This window comes from Bufo bufo, chromosome 2 (assembly GCF_905171765.1).
Source record: "Bufo bufo chromosome 2, aBufBuf1.1, whole genome shotgun sequence".
NCBI lineage: Eukaryota > Metazoa > Chordata > Amphibia > Anura > Bufonidae > Bufo > Bufo bufo.
Window position 1 is genome coordinate 360,487,705 of NC_053390.1, and position 12,069 is coordinate 360,499,773.

The 12,069-nt window shown below is 42.6% G+C and overlaps 1 protein-coding gene across 2 annotated transcripts in view; it reads left to right on the forward strand.

Annotated features, from left to right (window-relative positions):
* RIC1 (RIC1 homolog, RAB6A GEF complex partner 1) overlaps positions 1 to 12,069 on the forward strand; it is a 143,965-nt gene that overhangs the window by 58,909 nt on the left and 72,987 nt on the right. The window contains exons 4-10 of one of the 2 annotated variants that reach the window (XM_040417144.1): positions 88 to 195; positions 328 to 470; positions 3,694 to 3,821; positions 6,613 to 6,704; positions 9,063 to 9,151; positions 9,758 to 9,902; positions 11,105 to 11,153. In XM_040417144.1, coding sequence (XP_040273078.1) covers positions 88 to 195; positions 328 to 470; positions 3,694 to 3,821; positions 6,613 to 6,704; positions 9,063 to 9,151; positions 9,758 to 9,902; positions 11,105 to 11,153 — 754 coding nt within the window. Of the gene's footprint in view, positions 1 to 87; positions 196 to 327; positions 471 to 3,690; positions 3,822 to 6,612; positions 6,705 to 9,062; positions 9,152 to 9,757; positions 9,903 to 11,104; positions 11,154 to 12,069 lie in introns of both variants that reach the window. The other variant, XM_040417143.1, reaches the window with a different exon arrangement.

Here is a 12,069-nt window from a genome sequence, read left to right on the forward strand (position 1 = left end):
ATATCTCTAAATGAATGCAATCGAACATATTTACATAAGATAACATAGCTGAAGTTTTTTTTCCTATTTTTATTTTTTTTATAATAGGGGAAGCTCTCACGCGAAGACGATCCCTCATTACAAGGAGGAACAATGTGCTCCAGCATTAAATTTAGAGACCAAGAAGGTTCTAGATTTACAGGCACCAATAACAAGGTATGTACAAAGGGCTTGCAAAACGCAATATTATAACTAACCATTTTATACATTATAAGTTTTTTCTTCTTTTTTTTTTCTTTTTGTGTGTGTGTGTGTGTGTGTGTGTGCCATTTTAATTTGTGGTTCTAGTATCCAGTCCATGATGGACGACCTTCTGGTGGCCACAGAGGATTGTTTGCTTCACCTCATTCACTGGGAAGGCATGACTAATGGAAGGAAAGCTATCAACCTCGCTACCATTCCTTTTTCAGTCGATTTGCAGCCATCTAGAGGTACTGTGACCCTCTAAGTTTTTAACACTTTAAAGAAAGTCATTATAATGAAATAAATAATGCTGTAGTTGGTTATTTCTATGTGGAGATTTACGGCATGTCCACAGGGACTTGCAGCTCTGGGGTATTATCCTGGAAAAGATAATGATGACCTATCCTCAGGATGGGTCATCGTTATCACACCGGCGAGGTTCTGAGTCCCGGCATCCCTGCCAATCGGCTGTTTCAGGAAGCCACAACGCTCATAAGCATTTCAATTAGCGCTGTGGCCTCCCAGCAGCTTACCAAGTACAGCGCTATACATTGTATATCAGCTGTGCTTGGTATTGCAGCTTGACCCCATTGAGTTTAATGGAACTGAGCTGCAACTAAGCCATCTGACTGATGTACAGTGATGTCACTAGCCTAGGAAGAGGCCGCGGTGCTCAAGGCCTCTTCTAACAGCTGATCGGTGGGTGACAGACCCCCGCAGATCTGATATTAATGACCTATCCTGAGGATAGGGGGAACCCTTGTTCTTTAGATTTGGTCTTGTTAGTCCCAGCAATTCTCACTAAACACTGGCTCCCTGGTGATACCAATAGAGGGATAAATAGATCAAGAAGGCATAAGCTGTTAAGACATTGTGTACTCTAAAGATTTCTTTACACGGGCCAGTGATTGGTCAATTATTGGGAGTGTTCCTAGGAACACTAAAGGCTCTTTCACACGAGCGGATGGCGTGCGTGGAATCCACTGCATGAAAGACAGCCAAGCCCTGCTCCGGACAGCAGAGACACGGAGCATTAACATGACTGATAATGCTCTGTGCCTCTCTGTGATCTTTTTAATACAAAATCATGGTGACAACTTTATCTCATTGTGATTTTGTAGTAAAAAGGTCACAGAGAGGCACGGGGCATTATCAATCATGTTAATGCTCCATGTCTCTGCTGTCCGGAGCGGGGCTTGGCACTGTTTCAGGCAGTGGATTCCACGCACGGCATCCGCTCGCGTGAATGAGCCCTAAAGGTGCTGCCAATCACCCAATGAACAAAAGCTCATTCACTGGCTGATGAGTAGGCAATTATCCGGAACAAGTGGTTCATTACCGATAATTGCCTGTGTGTCAGCCTATGTGAAGGGGCCTTAGGCAGCATGTACCCCTGTGCTCCTAACTTACATATATTGTCATTAGTGGGTTAAATTATTACAACTTTTTGAACTTCCTCGGGCTGTGTTTTTTGTTTTTTTTAATCCTCGCTCGTGACTTTTAGGAGATGGAAAGCTACCTGTATATCTTGGAAACCATGTCTTCTAGAAATAGAAACACTTCAGTTGTTCAGTTCTGTGTGATGTTTGGCAGACTTACATGAGCACCAGATGTTCTAATATTTTTTAGATGAAAGCTGTCCCTGTTTGTGCAGTTTTTGAGCAGAAATATCAGATGAGCAGGGGGTCAACCCCACCGATCAGCTGTATGAAGGGAAGGTGCGTGCGGGGCACACGTGCCTTCTCCCATCTCTCTTCTTGCTTTGCCATAGACATAGCAGCAGCAGCGTGCACCTTCCCTTCAAACAGCTCATCGGGTGTCAGACTCTTGCCTATCTGATATTGATGACCTATCCTGAGTGTAGTGGCCGTGCTGGGTTACTGTAAGTGAATGAGTGCTGAGCTGCAGTAACCCGGAGCTGAGCTTCCTGTTCCATTCACAGTGCTAGTTACAGCACTGGAGGCTGCAGGTCGACCAGATGACCAATGGTAAGGAGGTGTTATCCCCTCACTGATAGGATATTGATGACCTATCCTGAAGATCAGGAGCCTGGAAAAACCCTTTAATCTACCAAGGCCCATTCTAAAACTGCACGAAACTGCATCCACATCTAGTGCAGTCGCATACAGTTGTGATGCAAGAAACAGCAGTAACTCCGAGCTGAAAATGTTGCCTGTGGGCTAACAAAGGATCCACACGTTTTTACTAGTTTCTTGCGATTACAATTTATTCACGCCTCATAGTTGTAAATCAGGATGCTGCTATCTTTTTGCTATGAAAGGATTTCTGAAAATCAAATTTTAGCAGATATCGGCCTCCCCGATCCCTCTTGTACATGTGTGCTCAGCAGGAAGAGGGGGAGGCTTAAATCCCTGGGGTAAAAAGGTAAAAAGGATTGGGCAGTTGGGAGATCCCCATACCCCCACAGGTCATCCAGTCTCTCTAAACTCAGCAGCTCAGCTGACATATGTCTAATGTTTGTGGACCGCTTTATGCAGAAGCCTTTATAAGGGACTCCTACAGATAGTCATCATTTAAAGCATATCCTATGGATATGCCATAATATGTAGGAATACCCTTTTAAAGACTAAGACCTAGTCCACACTTCAGTGATTTACATTAGTGTTTTTTAACCCAAAACCAGGAATGGAGCCTCCAGTGATAAGGTAGAGTGGAAAGATCTGCACTTGTTCTGTGTTTTGGACCTACACCTTGTTTTGGCTGAAAATCACTGATGGAAATCACTGACCAAACACTGAAGTGTGAACTAGACCTAAGGCTTCTTTCTCACCTGCGGCCCTACTTGTCTGGCCGCTGTCTGTAGTAGTGGGGGGGGAAGGTGGCAGTATCCGAAACAGCCTGCCAGAGTTCCCTGCTTCAAATCTGAAACTAGCCTAAGGGGGAGATTTACGAAATCTTAGTAGAAAGTGTGCTAGAATAAGATGCACCACATTTATTAAGGGGCACAGGCCTGTTAAGAAGTTTGGCACATATTCTGCCTTTTTGTGCACCTATGTGCTGGTGTAGATTTCAGCTACAATTTACTCCAGTTTCTGGTGTAAGTGCCATATTTATCTTGACACTTTTACTAAGGAGCAAGAAGCTCAAAACGTTGAAAATGATGGAGCTAATATGGCAATTGCAATAATCTGCTCTTTTTTACATCTCCTTCCCAATAATTGCTCCAATCATTGGCCCATATAAACGGGCCTTAAGATCCGTAGGAATTATTTCCCTCTCCCCAAAATATAATGCTCTGTACACAAAGCAAATAAGATGTAGTAGGGTTCTTCACAGACTTTGACAGTTTGATGTTTTTGCTGGGTGTAAGGCATGCCGTGAATACGAGAGACTGTACAGTCAAAATGGTAATCTTTGAGTACCTGAGGTCGAAGGGCCAGCATTAATTATTAATTTCCCAGTATCAGCCTATACCTTGTATGATTGCTTGTTTTATTTTCTCCCCAGCAGGTTCATTCTTAGATTTTGAAGGTGTCCACATCCGGGATATGGAGCACTGTGTAACTCTTGATGGGTTTGCTGTTGTTTTTAACGATGGTCGTATTGGATTTATCACACCCGTGTCAAGTACAGCAGATGTAAGAACATAGCTTTGAACAGGATGGTTATAGATGTCATTTGTGCCTGTTAGGATATCTGCTCCGTCGTTCTGCATCTGAGGTGCCACAAACCAAACTGTTATTCCATATGTGGCTTGCGTATACAGTGCTATTAGGTAGTAGAAAAAGTGGTCGGCACTGTGGGAGAGCACATGTGCACGCAGCAACTCAAAAGGCGCCGCCTTTTATCTGCGCTGCAGTAGTGACCACAACCCCTAGAAATGAGCAGTGTCCCCAATATATAGTTTTTCATGTCTGTGCTTTCCTTCCCCCTGTCTGGGCATCAGAGTATTCTGGCAGGTCTGTTTACATTAAGTGCTTCCTGTTTTCTTCACTACCAAGCCTGGCTGCACTGCAGATTGAAGAGTTACAGTCTGGCCCTGCCTGGCACACTGCTCAGTCTGCTCCTGTGGCCATGGTACTACACTCATTCATGAGTCCTTCCAGTGTCGTGTCTCTTGCTGCTTTACATCACTTCCCTCACCATCTCCAAAGGGCAGTAAACAGCTTGATTAGCAAGCACATTAAAATAAATCTGTACCTTATTCTATCATGTACAATACAGTCTGCTGAGCTGTGTATATAATTTACTTGTACGATACTCTCTGATGTGGTGTGTATCAAAGCCTTTTCACGTCCAATACTGTTCTCTGTGTCTCTGTATCTACAATCCAATGTTCCTGTATCAAAGATTCTCATGTGTGATACTGCCTACTGAGCTGTGTAACTAAGGGCTTATGCACATGACCGGTGTGCAAATTGCCGATCTCCTAAATAAGGCTACTTTCACACTGGCGTTTTGGTTTACGTTTGTGAGATCCGTTCAGGGCTCTCACAAGCGATCCAAAACGGATCAGTTTTGCCCCAATGCATTCTGAATGGAAAAGGATCCACTCAGAATGCCTTAGTTTGCCTCCATTCCACTCTGGAGGCGGACACCAAAACGCTTCCTGCAGCTTTTTGGTATCTGCCTGACGATGCAGAGGCAAACAGATCCGTCCTGACACACAATATAAGTCAATGGGGGACGGATCTGTTTTCACTGACAAAATCTGGCACAATAGAAAACGGATCCGTCCTCCATTGACTTTCAATGGTGTTCAAGACGGATCCGTTTTGGCTATGTTAAAGATAATACAAACGGATCCGTTCTGAACGGATGCATGTGGGTGTATTATCGGTGCGGATCCATCTGTGCAGATCCATGACTGATCCGCACCAAACGCGAGTGTGAAAGTAGCCTAAGGATGCCATCATCGACTTCAATGGGTTAGCGGTTTGCATTTTGAGAAACCGCATAGCACATGTTTTGTCCTTAGCAGGAAAGACATACGGATGTTCAATACATATGGATGGTGCAGAGCCGCGATTTTCAGACTGCAAAATGAATACGGTCATATGCATGAGCCCTCTAAGTGGGCTTTGCTGCTGAATTTTGGTGCACACATCCGTGCTGAAATTTTTCTAGCTGTGTCCTTTCTGCCTCCCATTCATTTCAATGGGAGGCAGCGCTGAAGACCGCGGCAGCCCTGAGAAGGTATGTCAGTTTTTACATGAAGTGGTTATCATGGAAAATATTATATTGAGTGAAAGTTTGCAATCACTGGTTAATCTAAAGATGCTAATTGAATGATTAGCAAATAACCGTTTGCAGGCGAGACAAGAATGAATGCTAAAATGTGGAGAGAAAGGCAGTCAAAATAACAAAAAACATACATATGGACCAAATGTACGTGTCTCTGCAGCTCAAACCTGTCTAAGGCTACTTTCACATCTGCGGATCCTTAGGGATCAGCAAAAATGCTACCGTCATGATAATACAACCATCTGCATCCGTTATGAACAGAATTTGTGTGCGTCATGGGAACGCAATGAAACTGAACAGAATTTATTCTGGTGCGCTCCGTTCCCTTCAGTTCAGTTTTGTCCCCATTGACAATGAATGGGGTCAAAACTGAAGCGTTATCCTCCGCTATTGGGATCCTATGACTGATCTCAATAGCGGAAAGGGAAACCGCAAATGTGAAAGTAACCTAAAAAGTGGCGCATCTTTGCCACAGCTACAGTTTCTACACTTTTTTCTGACTTGCTGGAAAATGGACAGGCTTATTGGAAAAGTTCAGAGTTTTGTCGGAAAAAAGGCAAACCGAAGATGTGCCATTTTGCGCCAAAATTGCACCACAGTTCTGGCTTAAAATGTTTATCTCAATGTAAGCTGATCGTATAGAACTAGACAGAAGTGTCTGTCCATCCTGAGCCCCTGTGATAAATCTGGGGCAGGTCTGGCCTAAGTTTTTAGGATTAATAAATGTGGGCGAATGTTACACGTACAGTAAATGCATGTCTGCATTACTTTTTACCTCTGTATATTCATGTGCAGAGGACCCCAAGAATGTCCTGCCTCTCACCTACCCCAAGAGCCCTGTTTGTCATAGGAAAGCGTACCATTCTAGATTCATAAGAAATAGGTCCGATTCTTATGGCATTGTTCCTGAAACAAGGCTCTTACTTTATGGTAGACTTGGAGAGAAGAGCCCCATTAGCATTCAGACATACACTTTGGTACTGTGTATGGCATAATGGTTCTCTTGTTGGGGTAGAAAGGGCATAATAATTCCACTGTATTCTGGCAATAGTCCTTTGTGCAGCTGCAATTGTCATCCAATATCAGACTGTTTGATATCATTGTCCAAGTCCCATTCTCACTTACTGTTATGTAAGGTCCGATTCATGTTACCGTGCAGTAAAGCCCTATTTCTTCTGCCAACAGCAGATCCATGGGGTTTGGGCACAGGATGTGGTGGATGGAACCTGCGTGGCAGTGAACCATAAATACAGATTAATGGCATTTGGATGTGCCAAGTAAGTATCGCGGCTGTGGTGTATAGAATATTAAACTGTGAGACTTTTCTCATTTATTTCAGTGCTTTCTGTGATTCTGTGAAGTGCTTGCATTTTTTTCTGCACCGATGTCCGTTTTTCTAAGAGGAAGAATAGCGCACGGCATCTCCCAGGGTTAAAAACAGGGTCCTGCAGTCCTTCAGTTGTTATTTTTCATTGACCCATTGACTTGAACGGGCAAGGCCTACATGAACAACACATGCCCTGAGTTTTTTGTATTTTTCATGCAGAAAGATTGATTTCTCTGAGGTTTTTCTCATGTGAAAAATGCAAAAGATAGAACATGCTGCTTTTTCTATTTCCCGCAGAGCAATCGAGCATGAGGAAAAAACACCTATATGCATAAACTAATTGGTTCTGCTTTATCAGGCCTTCTTCTGGCTTTAACAAGTCACAACATGGGGCTTTTGCGACTTTTTGGGCTCACTTGCGCAAACATTTTGCAACTTTTTTGCAGTTTTACACCATACACTCCAGTTTTGAAAGATGGGGGGGGGGGGGGGGGGCAGTGGGTGTGTTTAGTTATGTTAATGAGTTTTACTCCAGATTCATCATTGAGACTTAATTAAAAAGTCACAATTACATTAAAAGGGGTTCTGCAGTTTTTTTAAACTGATCTATTCTCTGGATAAATGATCAGCGGGGGTCCGAGAAGGCCGCGGCGCTACTGCCAGCGCTGCTGCCTTCTCAAACAGCTGATCGGCAGGGGTCCTGGGTGTCAGACCCCCACCGATCAGATGCTGATGATCTATCCAGAGGATAGATCATCAGTTTGAAAAAACTGCAGAACCCCTTTAAGGATAAGACAAAATGATCAAACATGCAACATTTGATAAATATGATATAAAGTACACCAACACAGACTCGAGCAAAACTGACTTCATATATTCATGATAAATCCCCCCCCCCCCTATTGACTTTAATGCGTTTGTTTTCTCTGCATGTGCTGTCCATTTTAAACATGGGCGGTACCTGTGCATGAAAATCTCTCGTGAGCATGTAAAACGAATAGTTTTTATTATAACATGTGCTCCTGAGGCATGAAAGTACGCCATGTCACTAGATATGACATCAAATAAATGTATAGACTACAATAAATGTTATAGCTTACAAAGCACCTGCCAGCAGGATCAGCCCTATAAATCCAGGCATACTGGTAGGTACGTTTGATACTGCTGATTACAGTGATACCGGTCTTGGGAAAAACAATCCACAAAGCATGCGCCATTGGTTTCAATGGGAATCCACATGGTATATTCATGAACTTTATCGATGTGGATCTGAAATGACAATTAACGTGTCAGTCCTGGCTGTGGAAACTACAGCGGGTGACCATAGGCTGATTAACCTCACTGAATGTCCCCAACTGCAAATCCGCAGCAGAAATCGGAGTTGTCACCGCTATATGTAATTCATTTAGACATCCAAAAATAGTGGAAGCATAGCCACAGGAGCATGTCCTTGCTGATTTCTTGAACAGACATCTAAATGGAATGAGTCTGGTATTGTGGCCTAGCTCCCTTGAAATGATTAGAGTAGTACCTGACACAACCCATGGAGAGGTATGTTGCTGGTTTTTGAAGAAATCCGCTATGATTTTCCAATACTGTACTACCCCTTTGCCAGTCTTATGGCAGCATGCACTTAGTGCTGGCTCCTTCCAGATGGCTGCTATTTATTTTTATTTGCCACGCTGAATGATAAAAACTCTTTATAAAAAATTAGATATTGGGCAATAGGAAGGAGTATAAGGCCTCATGCACACAACCATTGTGTGTTTCCACAAAACACAGATGGCGTCCGTGTGCGTTCCGCAAATTGCGGAACGGCACAGACAGCCATTAATATAAGTGCCTAGTCTTGAATAGGACAGGTTTTATATTTTTTTTATTTTTATGGAGCAACGGATGCGGACAGCACACAGAGTGCTGTCTGCATCTTTTGCAGCCCGGTTGAAGTGAATGGGTCCGCACCCGAGCCACAAAAACTGCGGCTCAGATGCGGACCAAAACAACGGCCGTGTGCATGAGGCCTTAGAGAAGTGTCTCCCTCTTCTCAGCATCCTGTGTACACCTTTTAACACGTTTTTATTTTACTTTTCTTGTCTAGTGCCAGGATTTTTATAATCCCCAACCATTCGCCTTTTAATGTCCAGCATATAATGAAGAAACCCGAAATCTGACCTGTGGTTTGCAGGTTAACAGAACCGCGCAGATTCGTGTTTCCCCTGTGTTGAGCCAATCCTGACTCTCTAACATCTGTGGCCAGCCTGTCATTTCCAGAGTCATAACCCGCTTTACCTGTCTTTTATTTCCCTAGCGGATCTGTTCTTGTATACACAATAGATAACACAACTGGCGCTATGCAGCTTTCCCATAAATTGGAGCTTACTCCCAAGCAGTACCCAGGTAAGACCTAAATCATTGTCAAAATAATACTTCACTTTCATGCACAATTTTTGAGCTAGTGAAAAATCCTTATATTTTAGCCTATTTCTTTGAATCGATGTGTGAAAATTTTTAATTTTTTTTATTTTATTCCTTCATTATTTAAGGTATGTTCGTTCATTTGTCAGTATGTTGAATGGTTTGCATACTAGGAAATAGCATGGAGACCTTCATAAAGGGTTTTTTCAGAAACTGATGACCTAACACCCAAGACCCCGGGCTGATCAGCTGCTTGAGAAGGCAGTAGCGCTGCGGTCTTCTCTCAGCTCTGTACTTTGTATAGCGGTTGTGCGTGGTATCGCAGCTCAGCCCCATTCACTTCAAAGGATCTGAGCTGTGCCTAGGCCATGTGACCGATAAATGTGTCATCACATGGTCTAGAGAAGGCGTCAGTGCGGCGAGCGCCGCTGCCTTCTCAAGCCGCTAACATCCTATGTGTATCCTATCTAATTTAAAATCCTTACTTAGCTATATTGTATGTGTGTTGGGAGCAAAGGTTAATAGGAAATGTTATTTTCTATTATTATTATTTTGGTGTATATTATTCCTTTTATCTGGTCACATTAGATATCTGGAACAAGACTGGGTCAGTGAAGCTGATACGGTGGTCACCTGATTATAGCGTTGTCATGGTGACGTGGGAATGTGGAGGACTTTCCCTGTGGAGCGTATTTGGGGCACATCTTATTTGTACTCTTGGAGGAGACTTTGCGTAAGTGATCACAGGCTACTTCTCCATGTTGTCTTTTACCTGCACTCATTATCATGTACTCAAGTAATTACTAATTTAAAGGGGATGTCTTTAGAAAAGGACCTATTGTTTAAATCATGTTTATGTGTTAGGGTACTTTCACACTAGCGTTTCTGGGTCCGCTTGTGAGATCCGTTTCAGGGCTCTCACAAGCGGCCCAAAACGGATCCGTTCAGCCCCAATGCATTCTGAATGGATAAGGATCCGTTCAGAATGCATCAATTTGGCTGCGTTTGGTCTCCGTTGCGTTTTTGAGGCGGTCACTAAAACGCAGCTTGCAGCGTTTTGGTGTCCCCCTGACGATGTGGAGCCAAACGGATCTGTCCTGACTTACACTGTAAGTCAATGGGGACGGATCCGTTTTCACTGACACAATATGGTGCAATTTTTTTTAATGAATAATGCAAACGGATCCGTTCTGAACGGATACAAGCGTTTGCATTATCGGTGCAGATACAAGACGGATCCGCACCGAACGCAGATGTGAAAGTAGCCTTATTTATTTTATTTATTTATTTATTTATAAATTTTTGGTGAGTTTTTGAAATATTTTCCATGTTACTTATCTATAGTTTAAAAATCTATATAATCCTGTCATTTTCACACTGACTACTAGGTCCATATAGGACACTATTTCCTGTTCTGTACAGGTAGCTTTTCAGTAGCCGTTCTCATTATCACCACAGGCAGAATTACAATGACAAGTAACACCTCTGTATAGATAACACAGGATCCACCACTCACAACAGGTGAAGTCACAGCTGATCAGCTCCCTCCGGTCTTCTGCACAGGGCACAGAGCAGGCCTAGAAAACTCTCCCATAGAACACAAAGGCTCGTCTCCTGTCCATTGTGTCTATGGCAGATGTAGCTGCTCTCAAAAGACAGGAAGTCTTAACGTATTTTAGGCCTAGTTACCACTATGAAAACTGCTGAATTATAAAAAAATATATAGATAGTTAAAATAAATCACCAAAAATACCAGTACTTAAAAAAATGGTAAAACAATAGTTCCTCTTCTGATGACCCATTCCCTTTAAGGTTCTCATGTAGAAATCCCTGATGATTGTAATTCGGCAGTTACTGGCATGTTAAGCCAACGTTTTGTATGGTGTAATACAATGAGGTAATGATGATTTTTACATATCGTGATTCTCTTTTTAGATACAGAGCAGATGGCACAAAGAAAGAGACTTTAAAAATCAGCTCAATGGTAAGAATTTTTTATTTTCCGTCTATTTTTTTTACTTTTACTACATGATGTCTCGCATTCTTCAGACATGGATTAGCAGCAAAAGGTTGTAGAGGTAAGGCTACATTCGCACCACGTCAAACAGCTGTTTTTAGAACAAATTGTCAAGGGGGCCATTCAAATGTTTTTTTTTTATGTCCAGTGAATAGCGAGCATTAAAAAAAAAAATCTGATTTATTTTATTTTACTTTTTTAGATGGCGCTGACATTTTCCACAGAGCTTTACAGACCTTAGCATCATGCTGTTCCCATTGTCACAGTGTCTGTTTTTCATGGCTATTTTATTTTTTTACTGTTGTGTGGAGCTGTAAACACCACTAAAGAGACTCTTTTTATTGGTGTTTACTGCTCCACAAAACACACACGGACGTGTTAATGGACCGTACTGGTGTTTACTGCTCCGCACAGTGCTGCATTTACCTCCTCAGACCTTCTGCCACTGCAGTGCGTGTTTGAGAAAGGTCCATATTGGAGGACCGAAACATCACTTGAGTAAACTTCTGTGGATTGCAACTCAAAAAAACTCGCAAGCAACTTAAAGGGATTGTCTCACTTTAGCAAATGGCATTTATCATGTAGAAGTATAAAGTGAGTGGTCTGTATTAACTTCCTCTACATGATTAAGGCCACTTACTGAAGACAGACAACCCCTTTAAGTTTGAGAGCCAAATTTATTTCACATACTGTCATCAAACCTGATTAGTATCGGATTTAGGAGTGTTGCAAGGCTTTTTCTACATTGAAGATTCCCTTTAAAAGCATGGAGATCTTACATATCTTACAGGTTTAAGGGCTGTTTCACAGGGGTGCTAGGACCTGTTGAGGGCCAGTTAGGGTGTTGTAGCCCAGGCACGAGGACAGAGAGTCCCCACCATTA